The following is a 23,604-nucleotide window of genomic DNA, read 5'->3' as shown; positions in this document are numbered from 1 at the left end:
TAGCAAGTCACGACTCCCCAACCCTGTACTTTGACACGGCACATATGACGTCAGTGGAGCGGCTCAGCCGACACACTGCAGCACACCATACATAACCGATCTGAAGTGCAACAGCTTCGTTATGTTTCACCTCCTCTAGATCTCCGCAATTTTCTGTGTTCCCGCCCTACTCGAAGCTTCGCGCTTTCACCGACAACGGTCCAGACTAGCCTGATCCGGACACGCCAGCCTACCATCACACACGGACCCACCTCGTATTCCCATCACCCTGTAGTCGAAGCATCAAGATGGGCATACCGTACTCGCGCGAGATCAACGCGGCCTTCGAGCAAGTCACCCCACTAGTCGCCGCGGGATTCGAAGTCCTGCGCACCACGAAGAACATATCCATCATCCTCGCGATAATCCAAGTACTCACCGTGCTCTTCCTGGGGTTGATCTTGGCCGCGCTCATCGCGCTGCTGTACACCGTGAACCCAGATTTAGAAGTAAACAACGAAGCTGGCGACTGGCTCGAAAAACACGCTCACGAATGCATAGGAAGAACGACGCATTCTCATAACGCCCTGGCTGAAGTACTACGCGCACCTGACGCTACTCGGATTTGCCAAGACTTCTATCACCAGCACAATCGTGCTAGGCGCAGTTGGCTTCGCGGCATGGCGTCTGTTTTTGTTTGAGCGGTGGGTTGAGGATGTCGAGTACGACGCCAATGTCGACGCCAACAAGGTGCTTGAGGACCTCGAGGAAGATGCGGCCGCTAAGAGGAAAAACAAGAAAGATGGCAAGAACGGAAAGCAAAAGGCGAAGAGCAAAGCTGATAAAAGTTCAGAGGAGGAGGAGGGGAAGAAGTGAGCGTTCGGAACGTGCTGTGTAGGAGCCTAATGGGTGAAATTTGAATCAGTGGAAAGGAGAAACTGAATTCAATAGTAATCAAGTAATCGACGCAGAATGAGGGCATGACACGACAACATCAGTCTGCACCTTACGAGCTCTTCCTCTGCTCAAGCAACAACAACGCGAAGAGCCCTCCAACAACAGGCCTAGCTTTAAACGTCAACCCCGGCGGGAACGTAGAATCGCTTGTCTGATACAAGTCCGTGAAAGGCCTGCTAGTCGGTGTCTCGTTGACAAACTTTGCCAAGTCGCTGATGAACATGTCTCTTGTCTCGTCACTCGCGATAGCCGCGCAGAACAGCTCCCAGTCGGACTTTGTGTAGTATCTATTCCGTGTATCGAGTGGGACACCGTATTTCTCCCTTACAGTTGGGTAGAACGCAGATTGCATATCGTATACCTCCTGAGGTACGAGGTTGGTATTGAGCAGCCTGTCGTTGAACAGATTGTACAGCAAACCCCACGTTGAGGCATTGCCGTAGTTGAGGATGGCATGCGGTGGATACACTTCAGAGTTGATGCTGAGGGCCTGCCAATCTGCGATGTAGTCATGCGCGATTGTTGTGTAGTTCTGTGCGTCAGATGCCTCTTCGACGAGAGATGATAGTTGTGACATTGCTTCAATACCAATGATTCCTTTCAGCGCCAGGTTGGTCTGATTCACAAGATGACCGGCGAAGTCGTCAGTCGACAGTTGCTCGGCAGGATAAAGGCTATCCTCGATGAGGTACTCGGCCCACTGTTTGAGGATGGTATAGTGCTGTTTGATATAGTCGATGTTCCCGGACCGTTGAACGTAGGCTAGGACCATGATGATGTTGTTGCCACACTCTTCCAAGGGCATTGGCTCGTCATCGCCAGCAGGGTGTCCGGTTGCGTTCGGGTAGTGTGTACCAAGGTCATGGGTAGCCCATTTGTTGGGATAATGACCGCTCTCTTGGTTCTCAAAGTGCGGATCCAGAAGTAACCTGATGAGCTCTGGGTTTGTGTAGAAGAAAATGGGCGATGCCGGGAAGATCACATCGATAGTCTGTGTGTTGCCATTCGAAGATATTTCCTTCAAAAAGAGGTAGTGTTTGTCTTCTGTGCCGACTAGCTGCGTCGCCGCGAAGGCCTGGCGTGCTGCTAGTGTCGTTAGAGTCGCGTAGTCCTGGCCCGCTGCTGCGATGGAGTCCTTAGAGATGTGGTCGTCCAGCTCTGATGAGAGCTTGCTTGATTCTGTAAAATCTTTCTGGAAGAACGCCAGAGCGTCGAGATCGTCTGCGAAGTAGCTCTTCCACAATGAAGGTAGCGTAACTAAGCCGTCCGCGCCGAGAAACTGGACCGCCTCATCCTGACACAAGCCCAGCGAGAAAAGGGTCGACGCCGCTGTGGATCCTACTGATCCCAAATCAACACCATAGCCGAAGACAGGCCATCTATCGTTGATGGCGCGGAAGTTGATGTCATTTGAGCTGGCCAGCTTGCCGTTGGCCGTAAAGCCACCTCGAACATCATCGTCAGCGCCGGACTGGTATGTAAGACCATTTCGGGCGTCGGTGGCATAGTACTATGATCTTTAGCGTCAGCCTTCCCAACAGCAGGCGAACACTTACGAAGTTGCCCCATTCGGCTCTGTCGTTGAACTCAGAAAAAACTTGCTGATTTTGCCTCGAGAGCCTGTGGTAGACAACATCGTGGACTAAGCCAAAGTCCCATTGTGCAGTCACAGCAACGTCGCCAGAAATCCACTCTATCCCAAGTGTCAGCAGTGGACTGGAGCATGGTGCATGAGGTGAGTTCTTACCCGCACTAACGTCAGTGTATATCTGTACATCGTGATCTAAGTTGTCTAGGGAAGCCACTTCGACGTTCATGTATGAAAATATTAAGGACTGGCGTTTGAGGTCATTCGGCGTAAGTGGCGAGAGGAAGGTCACCTTCAGTGACACTTTGTCATTCGCCACGATCGTGAAAATGCTTTTGGTCGAGGTATACTCATACGACGTCTGGTTAGCTGAAGGGATGTCCTTGGGCGCACCCATCCATGTGAAGGTCTCGTTATCGACGCGCACCAAGCCCGTCCAACCAAGTATTTGTCCACTGCAACGAATCAGCAGGTGATTCTGTTCACAGAGGGTGGGACTTACGTGTAGAACTGTGGCCACTGTCCTGGTAGATACCCTCCGTTGCCTCCTTCGCTACCGGCAGGAAACCATGTGCTCAAGTACGGGCTTTTCACAGCAAGCGGCAGGGATGGCGGCCGAGCTGGACTAAAGGTTGACTGCGCCGATGTGGCAGCGAGCAGACTGCCCAAAGTGGTCAAGAATAAAATGTACATTGCTGATAACGGCTTGTTTGCGAAGAGAAAGCCTAGCAAAAATCGGGTGACATGTACTGTTAACCTAAATACTTATCCAGAAGTTGGCCTAAGGTCATGTCGCATCGACCACCTCCTGCAACAAGGTCCGGGGTGGTGCGCAGGGGTGGAATGCGGATCTTTGACCCATGATGAGGTGTAAACTTCGGCGTGTGCGCTTTGTTGTTACTATTTTCCAGCTTGGGAAGGCGTTCAGAACGTATCGCAGACGTGTCGAGAACGTGGACTACTTGCACGAACCATACATCTGGTGACATGCAGGCGCGTTGCTGTTGCTGCGATACCTGAGCATCTTGGCCGTTGTGCAGCATGGGCCGCATGACTGCTCGGAACATTCAAACGACAAGCGGGTGGCTTCGATCCAAGCACCCATTTCCACTGTAAGCACCACCAGGAATCTGGCAAGTAGCGTCCTCTTGGGCGTAAGTGGTATATGATGCGGCCGATTGAGGGCCGTTGTAATGGCTGCGTCTTCGTGCAGAAATTGAGCGGATGATCTGTTTGCGCTGCGAGTGACCTTGGCAGCTACTTGGTATGGAAGCGCACGAAAGTAGTTAGTTGCGCATGCGTGAGAAGGATGGGAATGTAGCTCTATCAGTTGACGATCCTCGCTGAGAATCGAACAGGTCTAAGTATAGGAAGATATCAGGGGCCAGGGCTGGTGGCACATCTTGCCAGCGATTGTAATCATCTCGAGGCAGTGCCGAGTGTCTTTACTGTGCCGGACGAGATTTGGGGACGCGAGTGCCGGACCACAATTCGACCTTAGCTCATGCAAAAGGCTTACAAGGCTGGGACCGAGTCATGTAGTCTGCAGCAATCTGAGAGCGGCAGAGTTCGTGTGGGGGAAGGTGCAGGTGCACTGAGCTAAAACTGCAGAGAGGGCGCACGATCCCTGCATTTCATCAATTAAAGCTCCGAGGAAGTGGTCGTCTATAGAATCGACCACGTGATCATGTATCGATGAGTAGATGTGAGAGCTCATCGGCAATACGATTGAGCAAGAGTTTGGCATTCTAGTATTAGTAGCAGCTCCGGCTGCTGTTCGCTATGCTCTGGTACAAACGACGCCATCAAACGCCCAAACACATCGCAGGTACAACCAACAACGAGACGAGCTAAGTCAGATCGAACGCCAACGTGAACCAATGCCCAACAGATTGAGTGGAATGAAGTAGGGTATCCATGAAATCTTGTAAGAATAAATAAGGGGAGAGATGCGATGTAGCATGGGGGTATCGTTATCCAGAAACGTCGTCTATCCGGTCTTTTTGTATCGTGGGAGTAGCCTCCCTTTTCAATCTGCAGGCACCCAGGAGCGCGAGACTCCCTCGTACTGCTTGGCGCAGTCGCCCAGAAAGTCACTTTTGAGAATGTCCGAGACGTTCCAGCGTTGTTCGGCATCCTTTTCAAGGCAGCCCTTCAGCAGAGTCAGTGCGTCTTCCGCACTGCCGTCCTGCAATGCCTCTGCAGTGCGTACGAGCTCCTGATCCCATGTGCCTTTCAAAATTTTGTCGGTCGTCTTCGCATCAAGCCCTTCATTGAAGGGTAGAGTGGCGGTGAGCAGCGCGTAAAGCACGACACCAAATGCCCAAACATCTGCCGCTGGAGAGAACATGACCGCGCCGGTGGCGTTGAAAAGCTCAGGTGCAGCATACTGCAGACTCCCCTGAACTGACGTGCTAGTATCAGCTGGGCCAATGTTCTGGTTTTGCCCAATAGAATGTGGTTCCGGGCCGTCTCGGTCGTCTCGAACAATAAAATCTGCCATGCCGAAGTCACACAGCAGGACGTCACCGCCTTCGGTTGCCGCATTGGGTACAGTCATGTCTACAAGACAATTTTCCAGCTTGACGTCGCGGTGAACGACGTAAACATCGTTGTGTAGATAGCGCATCGCCGATGCCAACTGGTAAGCGTAGCGTTTGACCAGATGCTTCGGTAGACCACATTTCTGCTGTCGCCGTGTGTCACGAATCAGATCAAACAAAGTACCACCTTTGTTCAGCTTCGTAATGCAGAACGTCGCATAGTCGGTGGTGTAAACCTTGATGAGTGGCAGGATGTATGGGTGTCGCAGGAAGCGCCACATCTCTACCTCGTGGTCGAATTGGCTCTGAAGCGCCTCGTTCTCGAATTCGGATTTGCTGCTCTGCTGCTTGCGTACAATCTTCACCGCATCTATCACCGGCTTGCCATTTTCCATGCTCATCACCTCTTTGACAATGCTGAAACCACCGTAGCCAATCTGCTTGCCAATGATGTACTCGTTGTCGTATCCAAGCCCCTGGCCCTCATCGTCCGGCTGAGGCTCTTTCAGTGGTGCTTCTGTAGCCTTGTAGCGCGCGAGGAAGGAAGCAGCAGGCGACATGGACGACAAAGAGCGTCCAGAACGATTGGACGACCGCCGACTAGCCCGTCGCAAACTGCCATCCTCGCTGATCTCGGTTCGGAAGCTTCTGTTCCTCGTAGGCCCACGGCTCATCGGCGAGAACAGCGGAAACTCCAATGGCGAGCTTGTGGCAGGCAACGGCGAGAGCATGTACTGGCTCGGTGTCTCGATTGGCGTACGCGCTTCTTCTAGGGGCGAGGCGGTTGCTTCAGATGTGAGGGATGCGACTTGGTCGTTGTACTCAGCATCATTGGCCATGTCATCAACGGTAGATTGGAGGAGAGGGTAGCGCCCTTGGCCGTTGCTGGTTTTTCGCGAGAGCGCTCGACGGTGATTGAAGGGCATCTCAAGGTATTCGCCCTCAGAGTAGCTGCCATCTTCAGGCGTATAGGACGGAGACGCGTTCCGTGGTAGCGGCTTCGGGACGGGGACCTCAAGACCAACGCGGTCGCCAGTGTCGAGCTGGACCTCATTGTCGAAACTGATTGATGTCTTTCGCCGCCTAAACATCTCCTCCATGGCCTTCTCGTTGCTAGCAGTGCGCCCCAGCGACAGGCCAACGCCGCCATCGTAGGTGCCTATGTGCCCATGGGATCCGTTGTGATGGCGCGCCTTGAACGGGCCGTCGGTGATCTTGTGCCCATCGATGTGGTCGAGCTCCTCCTGCGACTGCGCATGGCCATTTTGCGCAGACTCAGGTCGCGGGATCGAATCAAAAGTCGATGCAACCCGCTTGTGGGGCGCCGAGGTATCGAGCTTGAGCTTCTGGAAAATGTGTGAGGATGGCTGTGGGGCCATTAAATCGGTTTTCTGTGGTGGATGCAAACCTCGAAATCCAGCTGCGACACCCTGCGTATTAATATGCAGGCCGTGGGGTCGCGCTGGAGGACAGTAACGGGAGAACACGGAGGGCGAATGAAGGGATTGTCAATATGAATGTGTCCAAGAGCAGCGGATGCCTGTTTGTGGTAGCGTGCTAGAACTTGCGCTGGGCGGGCACAACGAAAACCACGGTATGCCTGCGGAGATTTGCGGCAGGTTGGTAGGAGTTGCTGGGCGCTGAAGGCGGATATGCACTCGGACTGGCAATTGGTGCTTGGACGTAGCCACTTCGTTTGTGCAGTACTCAAGGGTACGCTACCCTCTTCACTTTCACTCCATCAGTCCAGCACCCCACGTCCAGTTCGCTTCGGCGTGCGCCGGAGAGGGGAAGGATGCCGGGCAGCATAGCGTCACACAAGATCGCCAAAGCTCTGGCAAATGGGACGAGCGTCTGGGGTAAGCTGCTGCATTTACGTACAGTGACTGGGCGCAGCGCTGAGGCAGCCTTGGAGAACACGGCAAGTTGACGTACGACGCCTGCGCCGACGGCCCTCAGATGTGAGCGCAGTCTCGAAGAGTCATTGTGACTGCAGGGGAGCCAAGGTGCATAAGTAATTCCCCGCGCTTGGGCTCGTGGGGCTCTGGCACGGTCTGCTCAGAGGGCACCTCATCTTGGTACGCCCAGCTGAGGCTCGCGGTGTTACAAAATACTGAGGTAGCTATGTAAGCGTGGGGCTGCCCATCGACGCAGTTCCATGCAGGGCGCGCTCGACCGGCACGCACTATCTGCGGGACGAAAGACGATGAAACAAACACCACCACTGTTCGAGGGCACACTTGCACTGCAGTTGGATGTGAGGCGGCGCATGATGTCGCTGCCCTGGCGACACCACTGTGGATGCGCCTTCTTCCATGCCGGAGCTGTTCACGCGGACAATGCCGCCCAAGGGCAGCAGCACCCACTCGTAGATAAACGGCATTGCGGCGAGTTCGCTCTGTCTGCTAGCTCAAGACCCTCTCGCGCTCTATCTATCCGCACCAAGAGTCCACTTTTTCCATGTGACAATCTAACAAACCGGACGAGCTTTTCCAGCGCGCTTAACAGGCTAACAGGCCGGGGCACGGTCCAGTGTGGTGGAGAAAGCTGCCGCTGAGTTGGACAAGAGCCCCAGCCAGCACGGGCAACACCTCATCTGTGCGCTCATCACCATCCCCATCGCCGCGTGATAGCCCATCGCACGTCGCAGCGCGCCCCTCGAGCTGCCCGTCCGCCATACCATCTGGTCTGCGATTGTTGTCGCTGCCATCGCCGCCTTCTGCACACTCTACGGGCAGGCTCTTAAGGCCCTCGAACCCTGAAAGGCAGATTGCATCATGGGCTTTCTCTCCAAGCTCTGCGGCTCCTGCTGCGGCGGTATGCACCTCGCCAACCCGCATCCCATCGTCCAGTATGACTAACATGTTCTCACATAGGACGCTCCAAGGACAGCATCTACGACCCTGTGCTGGCCGACAGCGAGCGTGAAGCTGTCGCCGATCTGCTGGGCTTCCTTGAAATGGTATCGCGACCCGCCATCTCTGTGCTGCGCGCCCGCATACTGACCTCTCCCAGCGCGCTGAGACCGACTTCTTCTCCGGCGAGCCTCTTCGGGCATTATCTACACTCGTATATTCAGACAACATCGATTTGCAGAGGTCGGCTAGCTTGACGTTTGCTGAGATCACGGAGAGAGGTACTTGGACCCTGCACGTCATAGCTGCACTCAGATCTGACCACCACTGCGCACAGATGTTAGAGAAGTCGACCGCAATACCCTAGAGCCCATCCTCTTCCTGCTTCAGAACCCCGACCTCGAGGTGCAGCGTGCTGCCAGCGCCGCGCTGGGCAATTTGGCGGTGAACAGTACGTCACAGCTCACGATACCTGCCACACGCCGCTAATGCTCCGCAGCTGAGAACAAAGTCGCCATTGTCGCACTGGGTGGTCTTGCGCCCCTCATCAAGCAGATGAACTCGCCCAATGTTGAGGTGCAGTGCAACGCCGTTGGGTGTATCACCAACCTGGCCACGCACGAGGACAACAAGGCCAAGATCGCTCGCTCGGGATCCCTGCAGCCTCTCACGCGTCTGGCCAAGTCCAGGGACATGCGCGTGCAAAGGAATGCCACCGGCGCGCTGCTGAACATGACACATTCAGGTATGGTTGTTGTCTATTGCGGCGTAGAGAGGTAGCGTAACTAACAACGGTGCAGATGACAACCGCCAACAGCTTGTCAATGCCGGTGCAATCCCTGTTCTCGTCCAGCTTCTCTCCTCCACAGACGTCGACGTCCAGTACTACTGCACAACAGCGCTGAGCAACATCGCCGTCGATGCGAGCAACCGTGCGAAATTGGCACAGACCGAGGGTCGCCTGGTGCAATCGCTAGTCCACCTGATGGAGTCTTCGTCGCCCAAGGTGCAGTGTCAAGCTGCGCTCGCTCTGCGCAACCTTGCATCAGACGAACGCTACCAGCTCGACATTGTACGCGCACGTGGTCTGCCTTCTCTTCTCCGCCTTCTGCAATCATCTTACCTCCCACTTATTCTCTCCGCCGTTGCATGTATACGAAACATCTCCATCCACCCAGCCAACGAGTCGCCGATCATCGAAGCCGGTTTTCTCCGCCCGCTTGTCGACCTCCTCGGCTCGACAGAGAATGACGAGATCCAATGCCACGCTATCTCGACTCTCCGCAATCTTGCCGCCAGCTCGGACAAGAACAAGCAGCTTGTCTTGGAGGCTGGTGCCGTGCAGAAGTGCAAGCAGCTGGTTCTGAATGTACGACTGCCTGTCCAGTCTGAGATGACTGCGGCGATCGCTGTTCTTGCACTGAGTGAGGAGCTGAAGCCTCACCTGCTTAACCTCGGTGTCTTCGATGTCCTCATTCCGCTCACTGAGTCGGACAGTATTGAGGTTCAGGGCAACAGTGCTGCAGCTCTCGGCAATCTGTCATCTAAAGGTATGAGACTTCAACTTAGAGGAACAAAGCAAAGCTAACTTGTGCAGTGGGTGATTACACCATCTTCATCCAAAATTGGACGGAGCCTGCAGGTGGTATTCACGGCTACCTCCGCCGCTTCCTGGCCAGCGGAGACCCCACATTCCAGCACATCGCTATCTGGACGCTGTTACAACTGCTCGAGTCTGAAGACGCCCGTCTGTCCGAAAGAATCTCCAAGTCAGACGAGATCATTCACATGGTTACCGAAATCGCCGAACGCAACATCGAGTCAGACGACGAAGACAACGAAGACGGCGAGGGCGAGGTGGTAACACTTGCCCGCAGGTGTCTTGAGCTGTTGGGCAACAGCCCCAAAGTTCTTATTGAAGGGTAATGCCGTTGCAACGCCGCATTAGCTTCATCGATCATATCTTTGCCTCTCCTTGCCCTTATCCTTCTGTTTTGTTAATGCGTTCATGTTGGACGCTGCTCGGTATAGCGTGCTCATGCAAGATGCTTCATGGCCGGCGTTCTGGGATCAGACTATTTCCAACATTTCTAGCGAGCATGGGAGGAGCATGACGTTTACTTATTGGCATACCATCTTTGTTAGCACCGCTGCTTGGTCAAGAATAGTTGTGGCTCGAGAGAGACTGTAATCGCTAGGGTTGGATGAATAGTAGAGCAGGGCGCTCTTAACGTATGTTGTGGACGAATTAAAATTGGACGTAGCCTTCGAGTTTGCTAACGAGTCTATGCCTACATCTTTCCACCTACTGCATAAGTGCCTAGCGAGCCCAGCGACAACGCGCACCGCGCCCCTCATGTGACGTCGCGCGTCGGCTAGATATCGATAAGCTTGAGCCAAAATGTTTTGCGAAGTGTTGCCGAGTCACCTTTACAACCGCGACAACATTGCCTCGAATCACCAATGCCACCAAAACCGAGAGGCAACCGTCCCAATCGAGGCGCGCGCGGGGGTTCCCGAGGAGGAGCTACTGTTGCAGGAATAGCTACGGACAACGCCAGCGAAGCTAGCGAAACCACAACCCCGCAAACCTTCGATGCGCCTGCTACAAGTGAATCTACAGAGGCTACGCTTCCCAAGAAAGAGAGTGACGCCGACGCAAAACCACCTACATCTGCAGAGGATGGCCCCACGCTCAACGATACATTCTCAGCCGCTGTAACACCACAAGATGGCGCCGAAGCCTCAACTCGTGCCCCCGTGCAGCGCTTGGGAGGCCTTAAGAGTGCAGAGCCATCTTCAAGGTCTGCATCGCCCTCCGTCAAGCGCGGCACCATCACTACCAGGGGCAAGAAAGCAGCGCCCAAACCTATGTTTACTGGTCGACGAAGCAAAGAAGAGCGAGCTGCGCTTGAGAAGGAACAGCTAGAGCGCGAGAAGATCAGAAACAGGGACCAGGAAAAGGAGGCTCAGTACCAGGCTAGGAGAAAGGAGAGGGAAGCTGCAAAGGAAGCCAGCAGGGCCACAAGAGGTCGTGGTGGCTACAGCGGTGCTATGAGCGGACCATTTTCGCTCGGTAGCTCGAAAGAAGGTCAGTGGGCTTCATCTAACCCGCAGGACAATGCTGACATTACTATCAGATCGGAAAGCCAATGCTAGGAGCTTCTCAGGATTCGGTTCTGGATCAGGGTCACGAGCCGTGCGCGTCAAGAACGAGGGCGACGAAAGCGGTCCGAGCGGGTCAGGCGGCTATGATGGGGGCCGTGGTGGTGGTGGGGGAGGAGGAAGCGGCTCGTCGATCAAGAGAGAAGATGGCGGCGTTGTTGAATCTTCTGAAGACGAAGAGGATCAAGAGTTTCCTCGGAGAGATATCGACCTCATCGAGGTCTCTGATGACGAAGATGGCGCGGATGTCAATGAACGCCCCTCGAGATCCGCACTTCCTATCCGAATCACACGAAAAGAACACCAAGAAAAGACCTTAGCGCTGAACACAGAGGCTAGTGCCGAGACAGCACCAAAGGACACAGTAGAGCCTGTTGGGACAGGTAGTCGTAAGTCCGCTGGAGAGCGGCCCGGGCAGTCATCACGAAAGGGCAAGGGCAAAGCGAGCGACGTGGAGATTACAAGCGTGCGCAAGCCATTTAAGGGTGTATGGCAGGATACCGACGACTCAGATGTGCAAGTCAAAGCGGAGCACAATAGCGACGACGAGCAGATGCCAGATGCAGAGCAGGTCGGCATGAACGCTGACCAGATGGAATCACCACAGAAAGAAGAGCCACAGTCACCGACTGTCGAACGAAAAGCCAAGGGCCGCGCAAAAAGCATAGCAGAACCCGTTCTACAGACAGACGAAGACCGTGCAGAGTGGTCACGCTTCCTCGAAAATCGCAAACACATCCGCGCCGAACTCGGTCCGGAGGATTCGCCCGCAGTGGACACGGCAGGAGACACAGCAATGGCAGACGGCGCAGCCGCTGCACCAAAGCCCACTGTGCGAGACAACAATGTGTATCTCTTCCAGATTCCGCCGCTCATGCCAGAGCTTCTTGAGCCGGGCATCAAGAAAGAGACTCCAGACGCTGCTGAAGCCTCAGCATCTGCGCCCACTGTCAAGAAGGAGGCCGTCAAAATCAAATCCGAGGAAGGCTTTTCTGACCCAGCCGCAAAACCAGCACAAGGCCCACGCTTCGCGAGTGGGATGGTTGGCAAGCTACGGGTACGACAGTCAGGGCGCACAACACTGGACTGGGGAGGCACAAGCTACGAGCTTGCACCTGGGAACAAAGCAAGCTTTCTGCAAGAAGTAGTCAGCATCCACGTTGTGCCCGAAAAGGATCGCGTGGTGCCTGAAGACGCGGGCGAGGCAATCTCATTTGGACGCGTCAAGGGCAAGTTTGTCGTCATGCCTGACTGGGGAGAGATGCTTGGGTAAAGATAGGGGGATGCAGGGTACTCAGTGGCATGTACAGGCGTTTGACCGCATTTTCTGGCGCTAAAGTCTTCACGCAGGGCAGGAGGCAGTCACGGGGTGAGGCAGCGATTGACACCGGCCATTCCAGCCATCTTGCATCAACAGCACATTTCGATAAACATCGGCGTTTCTCCGTGAACGAGATTACGACGTCTATCAATAAGCAGCATTTCTTGTTGACAGCTTCCAGAACCGCATTAAAACACCACAAAGCTAGCGCCAACCCCGGATCTCCGCCCCCGATTCGCTCCAATCTAGCCCCTTCCCCGCAAAGCTTAACCCTTCATCCACTCACACACCAGCACACAAGCCGGCCATGCGGACCTGCCAGTCCTGTTTCAGTCCGCACACCCAGATCCGACCTCACGATGTCACAGCAACAGAAAAAAACCGTGCCACTGCGCTCGGCTGACGCTTGCGCTTATGAAGGCTGGGGGCTCCGTGTCTGCGTGGCTTTAAGGATGTACATTCCCCTGCGGTCACACTGACGGGTTCTCACACCACAATTCCTGTCCCATAAGCGTTTTTCTGTTAGCCGACTCGATCTTTGTGGGTCCTGCACGTCGGTCCGTAGCAAATCATAAGAGAGGGGTTGTTCACCAGACTACAACAACGCATGTCGGCCATGATCGAGTGCGCGTTCATCAACAGCGTAATCACAACCGATAGCGACCGCGACTCCAATCCAGACGTCAGAAGGACGAAGGTACTGAAGACATGCGTGCAGCAAGATACTATGGAAAAGAGGATATCAGGATTGAAGATGATGTGGCTGAGGCCAAGTGCGGCTCCGGACAAGTCAGGGTGCGCGGGAAACAGCCACGCTCCAAAACATGGCACGACACTAACACTTTGTGTAGGTCGCACCCGCGTACGTAGGCATCTGCGGCACTGATCTTCACGAGTATCTCGGTGGCCCTACCTTCGCGCCCACAACACCGCATCCATGTACGCACGATACAATCCCCATCACACTCGGCCACGAGTTCAGCGGCGTCATCACCGAGCTAGGGCCTGACGTAGAGGGCTTCACAGTCGGCCAGCAGTGCGTCGTCCAACCCACCATCGCGTGCGGCACCTGTTACGCTTGTGAAGCCGGCGTCGAGAACGTGTGCTACAACGGTGGATTCATTGGGCTCTCTGGCGGAGGCGGCGGGTTGAGTGAAAACGTTGTCGTTCCCGAGAAAGCTATCATTTCACTGCCGTCCAACATCTCACTGGACGTTGGCGCGCTGGTCGAGCCGCTGAGCGTGGCGTGGCATGCTGTGTCGGCCGCGCCCATCGAGGCAGACACGGTGGCGTTGGTTTTGGGCGGCGGCCCGATTGGATTGGCGGTTGTGCAGTGTTTGAAGGCAAAGGGTGTGAAGAAGATCATTGTGAGTGAGGTTTCGTCGTCGAGACAACGGTTCGCGAGCGAGTTTGGCGCGCATCATGTTCTAGATCCGAAGACGTACGATACCGTCAAGGTCAGCAGAGAATTGAGTGGCTCGGGTGGGCCGGATGTAGTGTTTGATTGCGCGGGTGTGCCTGCGAGCATTGAGACTGCTTGCACAGCAGTCAAGGTGAAGGGTACGGTGGTTAACGTGGCGATTTGGGAGAAGGCGGTGCCGTTCAATCCCAATATGCTGGTGTTCAGGGAAGCGAAGTATACGGCTGTTTTAGGCTATCAGAGAAAAGACTTTGAAGCTGTTGTTGAGCAGCTCGCCAAAGGTTAGTGCTTCATCGGCTGGATTTGCGCTTTTGCTGACCCGATGACAGGCAACCTACAGTCAAGCAAGATGATCACGAGTACGATACAGATGGAAGATCTAGTTGAGGATGGTATCAAGGCCCTCATCAACGACAAGGAAAAGCACGTCAAAATTCTAGTGGAGGTCGGCGGCTTGAACCGCGTGGACTCAGCTGCGCGTTAGGCAGCAAAGCAACATGGAGGTCACGTAGAGGGGTCGTCCACAACTTTGAATTGCCCGCCAAATTTCTTCACACGCCTGATCTGGTGAAAAATAGCCTCTTACCATTACTCGTGATGGTCTTGCTCATTGTCGGCTGCAGTCGGACATTTGCAGGCACCGGGTGTTCTTCTTCTCGACGTCAAAGATGTCCCTATGGAGAAAAGCGGAATCCACCGGACGCAGACGGACAGTCACTGTCGCCAATATCGACTAAAGACTCACCACACTGGAGAGGGCAGTGGCTACCTCCTGTGCTTGCGGGCACTTTGTCTGAAGCACAGAACATGGCCATGACGATTGCGAAGTGACGTCAGAATAAAGCAGATACTGTAATCGATGCAGAAAATTAACCGACCTACCATGGGTTCGAGGGACTGCCAGTCCTTATACGGGAAATCGTCATGGCGAAAAAAAAAATCAGACTCACTGACCGATTTCATGGACAAAGTTCAATCTTGTGGGAAGCCGGCATACATGGGCTAGTTAGGTAGGATCGGAGTGCCCTCGATCAGTGTCATGCGAGTCGGCATATCGAAGGTGTGAGCTGACCTAGAAGTATTGTAGTCGCCAGAGCTGCGATCGAGTTACATTTTGTCTATATCGCAGCAGTAGCTCGCTCCCTAAATTTTGACATACAGCTACATTGGACTTTCTCGACTTTGTCATGCCCGGCCGTATAAGCAGAATGTTAAACGAGATAGTGAGGCTCTTCATCGTGGCCAGCGAATAAACCTCGCGCTCAATCGAATAATTCACAACCATCCCCTCAGCTCAGCGAATATTCACCTCTCCGGCTAGGAAACGAGAAACGAGAAACTCGCTTCCTACCGCACGAGAAACGACGCTTCCTCTGACCCTACAAATGCGCTGGCGGTGCCACCAATCCTTCCACATCTGCTTCATGTGCCTGCATGTGCAGATTCGCTGCGCATTGCAGCTTCTGACGCAGGATGCTCATCCCCAATGATGAGCACACCCACAGCCCCATCGCGCCCCGCGCAGCAGCGCCACTTCCTGACCACGCAGAGGCTGACGGAGGAGGAAATCGCTTTGAAGCTGCGTCGCGGCGTAGCGCCATCCTGTCTTCGTCGCGCAGACTGCAGAGCAGCCCGACGCCGTTTCTCCAGGACCAGGAGACAGTGCAACGGTAAGTCGATTCTCCTTCACTGTTATTTTCTGCGCACACATTTCAGCTGCCGCGGTATTCGAAGGTTGGGCATGGCTAATATTTGTATCTGCAGGCCCGTCCCGTATCAGCAGGTGCACGCTCAGGTGCCGAACGTGAACGAGTTCCGCGCTCCAATGACCTTTCTGCGGATGCTCGATCGGCGGTATATGCATGATCAGGAGTATCTCGACCTGCATGTTTCAGGCCGGGATTTCTCCCAGCAGCAGACTTTTGACCAGCAGTCGTTGAAGCAGCAGCCTTTGAACCCAGAGCATTTCAGCCAGCAGACTCCAGCTCAGCGACTGCCTGTCCAACGGCCTCTTGGTCAGGCGTCACCTGACCGGGAAATATTCGCTCCACAGACGCTCCAGCAGCAGTGGACACGACAGGCACTCCCAGGTCAAATGCCCTCGGATCACGTGCGCATGCAGCACATGCCGAGCCAACAGCGTGAGCAACACCTTGCACCGCAGGATCCGGCTCCATCTACACCGGAAGCCGCGGCGGCGTGCATGACGAGCAAAATGTGCACCAAATGCTACGCGCCCTTTGACGAAGCCCACAACCACGGGATGGCTTGCGTGCGGCACTTGGGTAAGCGCCTTCCCTTCAGATTTCAATACCAGCTCCACGTCTCCAGCGTGCATGCTAACTCCACACAGCCGACGAACCCGTAGTCGACGACAGGTCCCCCGTGTGGCAACACTGGGACGCCAGATGCGGCGTGCCCAAAGACCATACGCAGGTGCTCGCGCTGTTTCCGCACGCTTTCGTGTGGCGCTGCTGTGGGCTGCCCGGAGGGGCTGAGGGGTGCTTGAGTGAGGCTCACGTCGCTAAGGCAGATCAGGACTACGTCTCGGAGGCTGCCAGCTGGGCTGCGGATTCTATGCAGCGTGGCCATGGCTCTTGAGGGTGGTGCTAGAGCTATGGAGGCTACGGCGAACGGAATATGAGGACAGACCGGAGGCTGTCTGGATTGAAGCGCTTCAGCATTGGCGCGTTTTGGCGGTTTGACATGGGGCGTTGTGGCCTTCTCACATGGGGCATTTTGGTGTTTTGTTTCTACGGGTTTGGTCTTACGACAGTCGGGGCCGGTTTATGGCTCTGTCGGTTATTACCTTGGAAGAATTGCGTATGGGTTGATTGCGAGGCATCTTGGGGACGTAGTGTCCAGACGATAGGACGTCGTCGTGTCCAGGGCGCGAGCCGCAGTCGGTCAAGCGTGGGGGCAGGTTGCAGTAGCGCGCCAAGCGGTCGCGAGGCTGGACTGACATCAACACCAGTCGAGACGACCAAGCTCGGCATATCTCTCTGCTGCGCCGCCTGTAGACATTGCAATATAGATCTAGCCTTGCGAATTCTTCTGGATCTCCTCAAGAGCGTTGTAGTAGATTTGCTGCCTAGCACCTGACCGGTCACGCTCACACCGCGACCTTCGTCATCGCCGAAGCTTCGACCGCCTATCAATCGCGCCGTCCCTCGGCCGTACGCCTCACCAACGCACCCCACATACACAATGGCGTCCAGGAAGAAGGTTCTCCTCAAGGTAGTCACGGCATCTTCCAGAATGCTGTACCCGGCTGACGTAGGCAGGTCATCATCCTCGGTGACAGCGGTGTCGGCAAGACCAGTCTGATGAACCAATATGTACGACTCCACCCCTCGCGGTCGATATGCAGCAGTCGCACTATTGCAGGCAGAGTGCCCTCGCTCACACAAAGGACATAGGTCAACAAGAAGTTCAGCGCGAGCTACAAGGCGACAATAGGCGCCGACTTCCTCACCAAGGAAGTCATGGTCGATGACAGGCTTGTGACGATGCAGGTGGGCTGGCGCACTCCCCGCTCTGCGGCGCAACGATTGACAATGCATAGCTCTGGGATACAGCTGGACAGGAGCGCTTCCAGTCGCTCGGTGTCGCATTCTACCGCGGCGCCGACTGCTGTGTGCTCGTATACGACGTCAACAACTCGAAGAGTTTCGACACACTTGACAGCTGGAGAGACGAGTTCCTGGTCCAGGCCAGCCCCATGGACCCCGAGAGTTTCCCCTTTGTATGTGCTTCTGCTACGACAGAGGGCGGAGCATGGCTGACAAGCACAGGTCGTGATTGGCAACAAGATCGATGTCGAGGAGAGTAAAAGGATGGTGAGTCTTCCAGACAGCTGCAAGCGCTGCAGTCGCTGACTTCAGCTCCAGATCTCGTCGAAGCGCGCCATGACCTTCTGCCAGTCGAAAGGCGGCATCCCGTACTTTGAGACCAGCGCCAAGGACGCTATCAACGTCGAGCAGGCATTCGAGGGTAAGTGCCGTTCGATCCACGATCAACTGCAGTACTAACGCAAAGCAGTCATCGCACGACAGGCCCTTGCGCAGGAAGACGTCGGCGACTTCAGCAACGACTTCCCCGAGACCATCCCCATCGATCTGAAGGGCAACGAGGGTGGATGCGCGTGCTAGTGTGCACGAGGGTGTAGAAAGCATCGTTCTGGAGACACTTGTAGCCTCACACAGCCTAGTGTCGTTCGGCGGAGTCTGGTGTACGGTGTATTGCATGCCTCTGTTGGGGTCTCTTGCTTGGTTGTGGTCACTGGGAGTATAGCGACTGATAGTACATATTTAATCACGTGCAGTTGAAGGGTTGCACAGTGCACATGTTGAATCACGTGCAGCTGAAGGGTTGCACAGTACACATGTTGAATCACGTGCAGTTGAAGGGTTGCACAGTACACATGTTGAATCACGTGCAGTTGAAGGGTTGCACAGGCACACGTTCACTTATACAGGCGTGGCGCATGTGAAATGACGAGATGTGGCTGACGCGTCCGGGCCCGGCGCTATGCACACTTCTGAGACAGACGACCCTGAAGCACTGCGCATCTCGGACCACGACGCCATCCCCGAGTTTCCCGGGTCACGCTGGACCCTCACGCAGTCGCTGCAGGAGCCGACACGCAGCCTCTGGCTCTCGCACTGCACAGCCGTCTCATGGGCCCTCTACCGCACTTGGACACCCGACTCCCGGCCGCGATCCCGTCCAAGGCCTACACTTGCTTCGCTGCGGGCCCTCCCTGACGGCACCTCATTCCCTTGAGTGCTGCATATATATATATATATATATACGTATATATACACGTATATATATAATCACAATGATCCCGCGACGACAGGAGGAGGTCGAGCCCACGCCCACGACGCCCCTCAGCCCGCGCAGCAGCTCGGCGTCCAGCGACAGCCGCTTCGTCTACGACGATGATTTCTTGGACAGCCCCGTGCGCTCGCCGGCGAGCGTCGTCAGCGTGTGGGACGAGGAGAAGAAGCCGCACAGCAAGACGCGGCACGCAGTCGGAATCGCGCTGTTGTTGGCGACTGTGTTTCTCTGGACAGCGTCCAACTTCCTAGCTAGCGTACGTAGCAGCATCCCATGCCCGACCATTCGGACCGCGCTAATCCCCCCCCCAGACCATATTCGCCGACTCGTCCTACGACAAGCCCTATCTCGTGACCTACGTCAATACCTCCTTCTTCCTCATCCCGCTCATCCCAATGCTGCTGCACCACCTCTGGGCCGACCGCGCCAACCGCGCCACCAGCACCCACCGCGAGCCCCTGGCCGCCCAACTGCGCAGCCTGCTCAACCGCCGCGCCGGCAAGTGGACCCTCCTGCGCGACCACGAATCGGCCTCGGCCTCGCGCTCGCCCAGCAAGTCCGGCGATGCCGAGGGCGCCGAACTGCTGCTCGGCTCCAGCACCAACGGCAGCGTCCACGACCCGCGCGAAGTGACGCCCGACGAGGGCCTGACGCTGCACGAGACGGCCAAGCTCGCCCTCGAGTTCTGCATCCTCTGGTTCCTCGCAAACTACTTCGCCGCCGCCTGCCTGTCCTACACCACCGTCGCCTCCAGCACCATTCTCGCCTCGACGTCCTCGATCTGGACGCTGCTCTGCGGCTCGCTCCTGCGCGTCGAGCGCTTCACCCTCGGCAAGCTCATCGGCGTCGGCGCCTCGCTCGCCGGCGTGGCCCTCATCTCCACCATCGACGTCTCGGGCGCCACAGACTCGAACCGGGGCTCCTTCCCGCACAAGACGCCGCGCGAGCTGGCCCTGGGCGACGTCATGGCCTTTGTGTCGGCCGTGCTGTACGGCTTCTACGCCGTGCTGATGAAGAAGCGCATCGGCAGCGAATCGCGGGTAAACATGCCGCTATTCTTCGGCTTAGTGGGCTTATCCAACGTGGTGTTGCTGTGGCCGGGCCTCGTGATCCTGCACCTGACGCGCATCGAACCCTTTCAGCTGCCGCCCACGCGCTCCATCCTGGCCATTGTCCTCGTCAACAGCGCGTCCAGCCTCGTCAGCGACTTCTGCTGGGCCTACGCCATGCTGCTCACCAGCCCGCTGGTCGTTAGCGTCGGTCTTAGTTTGACTATCCCGCTTAGTCTTGTAGGGCAGATGGTGCTTGATGGTCAGTATGCGAGCTGGCTGTACTGGGTTGGTGCGGCCATCATGGTCGTTAGTTTTCTGTTCATCAATGCCGAGGAGAAGAGGGACGGCGAGGGTGCGCTGGAGCATGCTGAGCCCCTTGGTGGCCCGCGCGGCATGCAGAGTCTGAGGGATAGCTCTCACAGCCGCCGCCGCAGCTCGGGGGCGAGTGTGCAGGGCTGACGAGGAGAGGGTGTTGGCTGTTGAGCGGTGGGTTGGATACCGTGCTTGCATTACCGGCGTTCTAGAGTCTTTTCCTGCAATGGGATATCATTTCTTCTCCTGCAATGGGGATGTCATTTCTTCTCCTGCAATGGGGGTATCATTTCTTCTCCTGCAATGGGATATCATTTCTTCTCCTGCAATGGGATATCATTTCTTCACCTGCAATGGGGATGTCATTTCTTCACCTGCAACGGGATGTCATTTCTTCACGTGTTCTGGGTATCATGTCGTGGCTCTGTCTTTCTTCACTCGCTCCGTCCCGCACCGCCGCCGTTCATATCCCTGCTATACCGCCCCCCTCCCCTGCCCTTGTACTTCCCCCTCCCGCCGCCCCCGCCCCTGTAACTCCTCCCGCGATCCTCGTCCCTTCGGCCCGCCACAAGTTCCTTCCTGCGGACCTCCCAGCTCTCGTCGTCCTCGAGCTCTTCGGCCGCCCACCCCTCGCTCGCCATGAACGCCTCCAGCATGCGCTTGACCTGGGGCTCCCACACGCCCGCGCCGCGCGCAAGGTCGGCGTGCTCCAGCACATTGTCGCCGCCGAGCGAATACGCGCCCTGTCTGCTGCGCACAAGACTGCTCATCAGCCCCAGCGACCCGCACGCGACACCGAGGTCGTGGCACAGACTGCGCACGTAGAAACCGCTGGTGACGGTCATCCGCAGGCGCGCGGCGGGTGGTGCGTGCGAAGTGTCGATGCGCGGAGGGGATGGTAGGTGCGTCGCTGAGCCTGCGAAAGACGATGCGTCGACGGCTGAGGCTTGCTCCACGCTGTCTGCGGGCTGCTTCTCGTCGGGCACGAGGGGCTCCGGCATGTCTGCGGTGAGCGGGCGCTGGGCCGTGTCATGGGGCTGGGCTTGGGGGGCTTCTGCATCTTCGAGCGCTTCTGCGTCTTTGGGGGCTTCTGCGTCTTTGGGCGCTTCTGCGTCTTTGAGCGCTTCTGCGTCTTCGGGGCCCGGCGCGGGGGGGAGGGCGCCGGACATGGCGGGCTCGGAGGCGGTGCGGGGTTTCTTGGGCTGGGAGCCGGCGTCGTCGCGCATGCCGTCGCCTGCGTCCCGAGTTGGGGAGCGCGGGGGCTTGGGGGACGAGGGTGAGCGTGCGCGCTTGGCGTTGCGCTGGTGCTGGACTGCGTCTGAAGCTCGGATTCCCAGCAGCTTCTCTGCGCCGGCTTTACCATCGTCGTCGATTTCCTCGGCCGGCCACGCAAAGGGGTGAGTGCCGGGCTCGAGCCACTCCACGAGCTCGAGCTTCTCTACTGTGACCGGGCGCGCGGCGACGGCCGGTATGTCTTTCCCCTCGCGCGCGTATTCGTACATTTTCTTGCCGTCGACTTTGAGCGCGGAGAAGACGCTGGGCTTCTGCATGATGTTGCCGCGGAAGCCGGCGAGCTTCTCCTCGACCAGCTCGCGCGTGACGTGCGCGTAGTCGGCCTTGCTGACCACCTTGCCCACGGCGTCGTAGCTGTCTGTAGCTGCGCCGAACAGGACAACGCACTCGTAGCTCTTGGTGCATTCGAGGAACTTGCCCAGCTCCTTCGTGCCTCTGCCCACGCCGACGACGAGCACGCCTGTCGCCATGGGGTCGAGGGTTCCGCCGTGCCCAAGTTTCACCTTGAGCTGGTCCATGTGCTTCTTCTTCGATCCCGAGACGAGCATCTGGCGACGTGTCGATTCGAGCCACGGCTGGAAGAGCTCCGATTTGGCGAATTCCGTCTGCAGGTCGCGCAGAACGCCCGCTGAAGACGCCCATTGCGGCTTATTGATGCCGAAGATGCCCTCGAGCACCTTCCGGCCAGCGGCGGCGCTTTCTGTGGGAGGTGTAGTCATGGCGCGTCGAATGTTGGACGCAATTGACATGGAGGGGTGAGCACTGGTCGAGACAGCTCCAAGGGAGCCTCGAACATTTTCCAGACGTCTGACGACGCCAAGCCTGCAGAACACCAGCGGTAGGCAACGAATTAGCGGACGATCGCATGTGAAGTGTTTCTGCGGCCTTTGCACGTGGTGACTGCACTCCACACCTTGTACCCTGTACCCTGTACCTGACAGCACGTGAGGCGCCTACTGCCTCTCGAGTATTTGATCTGAATCGCACCGTCGTGGCCATCATCCACGCATAGCGAACAACCACGCCGCCGCCGCCATGGGCGACAACCACAACGACCTCGAAGAGCTCGCGCGCTCCACAACAGAAGACTACTACACACTCCTCGCCGTGCCCTTTGACGCCGAAGAATCAGTCATCAAGCGCGCCTACCGCAAAGCCTCGATCCGGTACCACCCCGACAAAAACCCTGACAACAAAGATGCCGCCGACCGCTTCATCGCCCTCGGCTGGGCGCGCGACATCCTGATCGACCCCAAACTCAAGGGCGAGTACGACCGCGCGCGCACACGGCGACGTGAGAAAGCGTTCCAGGATGAGCTGCTCAGCGGGAATAGGCGGAAGATGAAGGAGGAGCTCGAGCGGAGGGAGCGCGAGAGCGCCCATTTCGGCGCGAGCGCGAAGAGGAAGCGCGCCGCGGACTTGACCGAGGCCGAGCGCAGGGAGCAGGAGATTCAGCGTCTGGCCGAGGATGGGAAGAGGCGGAGGAAGGAGGCGCAGGACAGGAAGGATAGGGCGAGGATGCATGAAGAGGCTGCGAATTCGGCGCCTGCGGAGCCGGTCAAGAGCCCTGAGCGACAGGCGCCAAGGCCGGGGGAGTCTGCTGAGCTGGATCGCACGGTCAAGATACGGTTTCATCGTGACGGCGAGACGACGACGTGGGACAAGGATGCGGTGAGGAACATGTTTGGGAAGTATGGCAAGATTGACAGCATCATCATGGCCAAGGATAAGAAGCTCAAGCTTGAGGGCGAGAAGCACAGGAAGCTCGTGGCTATAGTGTTTGTCGTCTACGCACGCCTCGACCACGCGCACGCCGCCGTCTCAGACGCAAAGGCAGATCACCCAGCGCTTGACCTCGTAGCCTGGGCGAACGGCGAACCAGATCTATCCTCCGTCGCCAACGGCACTGGCGCATCCACCTCCACTGGCGCATCCACCTCCACCGCCGAATCGCCCACGACGCCATCAGCACCCACGACGCCAGCAGCACCCGCGACGCCAGCAGCCAAGTCGTTCAAGGCATCTTTCGGGTCCAGTCTCGGTGCCGGGGCCGGAGCGACTCCGCTCGGCACGCCCAAGTTCTCATTCAGTCCCAAAACACCTAGTCTGGAAGAGGTGACCATGATGCGGCTCAAGAACGCAGAGAAAAAGAGACTGGAGGAGCAGATTCGGACGAGGGAGGCTGCCGAGGCGGCACAGGAGGCTGCCGAGTACATGTCGGTGTGATACTGCAGCATAGGACCTTGACTTTAGCGATGATACCCACACCATGTCGAT

The 23,604-nt window shown here is 56.7% G+C and overlaps 11 protein-coding genes across 11 annotated transcripts; 8 read left to right on the top strand and 3 right to left on the bottom strand.

The window, feature by feature from the left end:
* Positions 1-287: 287 nt before the first annotated feature.
* Positions 288-855, top strand: M421DRAFT_685 (uncharacterized protein; the record flags this gene model as incomplete). Its single annotated transcript, XM_033596523.1, has 2 exons — positions 288-488; positions 541-855. The coding sequence occupies 2 exons, from the start codon at positions 288-290 to the stop codon at positions 853-855; spliced, it is 516 nt and encodes a 171-aa protein (XP_033453504.1).
* On the bottom strand, positions 833-3,098 carry M421DRAFT_192697 (DUF1793-domain-containing protein). Its single transcript, XM_033588016.1, has 3 exons — positions 2,684-3,098; positions 2,493-2,629; positions 833-2,446 (listed from the first exon to the last, which is right to left on the bottom strand). Exons 1-3 carry the CDS (start codon positions 2,919-2,921, stop codon positions 986-988), a joined length of 1,836 nt encoding a protein of 611 aa, XP_033453503.1. The 5' UTR covers positions 2,922-3,098; the 3' UTR covers positions 833-985.
* Positions 3,099-4,553: 1,455 nt separating this feature from the next.
* M421DRAFT_51781 (kinase-like protein) lies at positions 4,554-6,446 on the bottom strand (the record flags this gene model as incomplete). Its single annotated transcript, XM_033594963.1, has 1 exon — positions 4,554-6,446. The coding sequence occupies one exon, from the start codon at positions 6,444-6,446 to the stop codon at positions 4,554-4,556; it is 1,893 nt and encodes a 630-aa protein (XP_033453502.1).
* A 1,046-nt stretch (positions 6,447-7,492) lies between these two features.
* Positions 7,493-10,214, top strand: M421DRAFT_415601 (ARM repeat-containing protein). The gene is made up of 7 exons (XM_033590762.1): positions 7,493-7,884; positions 7,944-8,029; positions 8,083-8,203; positions 8,260-8,373; positions 8,422-8,667; positions 8,723-9,472; positions 9,520-10,214. Exons 1-7 carry the CDS (start codon positions 7,845-7,847, stop codon positions 9,846-9,848), a joined length of 1,686 nt encoding a protein of 561 aa, XP_033453501.1. The 5' UTR covers positions 7,493-7,844; the 3' UTR covers positions 9,849-10,214.
* Positions 10,215-10,371: 157 nt separating this feature from the next.
* M421DRAFT_415600 (uncharacterized protein) lies at positions 10,372-12,567 on the top strand. Its single transcript, XM_033590761.1, has 2 exons — positions 10,372-11,013; positions 11,063-12,567. Exons 1-2 carry the CDS (start codon positions 10,386-10,388, stop codon positions 12,358-12,360), a joined length of 1,926 nt encoding a protein of 641 aa, XP_033453500.1. The 5' UTR covers positions 10,372-10,385; the 3' UTR covers positions 12,361-12,567.
* A 171-nt stretch (positions 12,568-12,738) lies between these two features.
* On the top strand, positions 12,739-14,411 carry M421DRAFT_192651 (GroES-like protein). Its single transcript, XM_033588015.1, has 3 exons — positions 12,739-13,203; positions 13,260-14,109; positions 14,158-14,411. Exons 1-3 carry the CDS (start codon positions 13,117-13,119, stop codon positions 14,310-14,312), a joined length of 1,092 nt encoding a protein of 363 aa, XP_033453499.1. The 5' UTR covers positions 12,739-13,116; the 3' UTR covers positions 14,313-14,411.
* An 890-nt stretch (positions 14,412-15,301) lies between these two features.
* On the top strand, positions 15,302-16,429 carry M421DRAFT_88507 (uncharacterized protein; the record flags this gene model as incomplete). Its single annotated transcript, XM_033597669.1, has 3 exons — positions 15,302-15,498; positions 15,593-16,113; positions 16,182-16,429. 3 exons carry the CDS (start codon positions 15,302-15,304, stop codon positions 16,427-16,429), a joined length of 966 nt encoding a protein of 321 aa, XP_033453498.1.
* A 377-nt stretch (positions 16,430-16,806) lies between these two features.
* M421DRAFT_415597 (GTP-binding protein yptV5) lies at positions 16,807-18,181 on the top strand. Its single transcript, XM_033590760.1, has 7 exons — positions 16,807-17,065; positions 17,113-17,166; positions 17,248-17,343; positions 17,394-17,573; positions 17,623-17,667; positions 17,719-17,821; positions 17,870-18,181. The coding sequence occupies exons 1-7, from the start codon at positions 17,036-17,038 to the stop codon at positions 17,977-17,979; spliced, it is 618 nt and encodes a 205-aa protein (XP_033453497.1). The 5' UTR covers positions 16,807-17,035; the 3' UTR covers positions 17,980-18,181.
* A 190-nt stretch (positions 18,182-18,371) lies between these two features.
* M421DRAFT_415596 (uncharacterized protein) lies at positions 18,372-20,551 on the top strand. The gene is made up of 2 exons (XM_033590759.1): positions 18,372-18,926; positions 18,982-20,551. Exons 1-2 carry the CDS (start codon positions 18,672-18,674, stop codon positions 20,179-20,181), a joined length of 1,455 nt encoding a protein of 484 aa, XP_033453496.1. The 5' UTR covers positions 18,372-18,671; the 3' UTR covers positions 20,182-20,551.
* On the bottom strand, positions 20,212-22,198 carry M421DRAFT_192559 (pseudouridine synthase). The gene is made up of 2 exons (XM_033588014.1): positions 20,579-22,198; positions 20,212-20,544 (listed from the first exon to the last, which is right to left on the bottom strand). Exons 1-2 carry the CDS (start codon positions 22,074-22,076, stop codon positions 20,498-20,500), a joined length of 1,545 nt encoding a protein of 514 aa, XP_033453495.1. The 5' UTR covers positions 22,077-22,198; the 3' UTR covers positions 20,212-20,497.
* Positions 22,199-22,362: 164 nt separating this feature from the next.
* Positions 22,363-23,526, top strand: M421DRAFT_39336 (DnaJ-domain-containing protein; the record flags this gene model as incomplete). Its single annotated transcript, XM_033590045.1, has 1 exon — positions 22,363-23,526. A coding segment is annotated over one exon (1,164 nt), but the record flags the coding sequence as incomplete, so codon positions are not given.
* Between the last annotated feature and the right edge of the window lie 78 nt (positions 23,527-23,604).

This window comes from Didymella exigua, assembly GCF_010094145.1.
Source record: "Didymella exigua CBS 183.55 unplaced genomic scaffold M421scaffold_2, whole genome shotgun sequence".
Taxonomy (NCBI): domain Eukaryota; kingdom Fungi; phylum Ascomycota; class Dothideomycetes; order Pleosporales; family Didymellaceae; genus Didymella; species Didymella exigua.
Note: the sequence above shows the minus strand (reverse complement) of the source record. Positions and strands in the feature narration are given on the sequence as shown.

Coding starts and splice junctions, on each gene's coding strand:
- M421DRAFT_192697 (XM_033588016.1), bottom strand. CDS start 2,921: ATGGGTGCGCCCAAGGACATCCCTTCAGCTAACCAGACGTCGTATGAG. Junction 2,630..2,683: donor ATACACTGACGTTAGTGCGG/GTAAGAACTCAC, acceptor CACTTGGGATAG/AGTGGATTTCTGGCGACGTT. Junction 2,447..2,492: donor GAGCCGAATGGGGCAACTTC/GTAAGTGTTCGC, acceptor TAAAGATCATAG/TACTATGCCACCGACGCCCG.
- M421DRAFT_415601 (XM_033590762.1), top strand. CDS start 7,845: ATGGGCTTTCTCTCCAAGCTCTGCGGCTCCTGCTGCGGCG. Junction 7,885..7,943: donor CTGCGGCTCCTGCTGCGGCG/GTATGCACCTCG, acceptor GTTCTCACATAG/GACGCTCCAAGGACAGCATC. Junction 8,668..8,722: donor GCTGAACATGACACATTCAG/GTATGGTTGTTG, acceptor ACAACGGTGCAG/ATGACAACCGCCAACAGCTT.
- M421DRAFT_415600 (XM_033590761.1), top strand. CDS start 10,386: ATGCCACCAAAACCGAGAGGCAACCGTCCCAATCGAGGCGCGCGCGGG. Junction 11,014..11,062: donor GCTCGGTAGCTCGAAAGAAG/GTCAGTGGGCTT, acceptor CATTACTATCAG/ATCGGAAAGCCAATGCTAGG.
- M421DRAFT_192651 (XM_033588015.1), top strand. CDS start 13,117: ATGCGTGCAGCAAGATACTATGGAAAAGAGGATATCAGGATTGAAGAT. Junction 13,204..13,259: donor GCGGCTCCGGACAAGTCAGG/GTGCGCGGGAAA, acceptor CACTTTGTGTAG/GTCGCACCCGCGTACGTAGG. Junction 14,110..14,157: donor TGTTGAGCAGCTCGCCAAAG/GTTAGTGCTTCA, acceptor ACCCGATGACAG/GCAACCTACAGTCAAGCAAG.
- M421DRAFT_415597 (XM_033590760.1), top strand. CDS start 17,036: ATGGCGTCCAGGAAGAAGGTTCTCCTCAAG. Junction 17,167..17,247: donor CCAGTCTGATGAACCAATAT/GTACGACTCCAC, acceptor CAAAGGACATAG/GTCAACAAGAAGTTCAGCGC. Junction 17,574..17,622: donor ACCCCGAGAGTTTCCCCTTT/GTATGTGCTTCT, acceptor TGACAAGCACAG/GTCGTGATTGGCAACAAGAT.
- M421DRAFT_415596 (XM_033590759.1), top strand. CDS start 18,672: ATGATCCCGCGACGACAGGAGGAGGTCGAGCCCACGCCCACGACGCCC. Junction 18,927..18,981: donor CGTCCAACTTCCTAGCTAGC/GTACGTAGCAGC, acceptor TCCCCCCCCCAG/ACCATATTCGCCGACTCGTC.
- M421DRAFT_192559 (XM_033588014.1), bottom strand. CDS start 22,076: ATGTCAATTGCGTCCAACATTCGACGCGCCATGACTACACCTCCCACA. Junction 20,545..20,578: donor GGGCCGAAGGGACGAGGATC/GCGGGAGGAGTT, acceptor GGGCGGCGGGAG/GGGGAAGTACAAGGGCAGGG.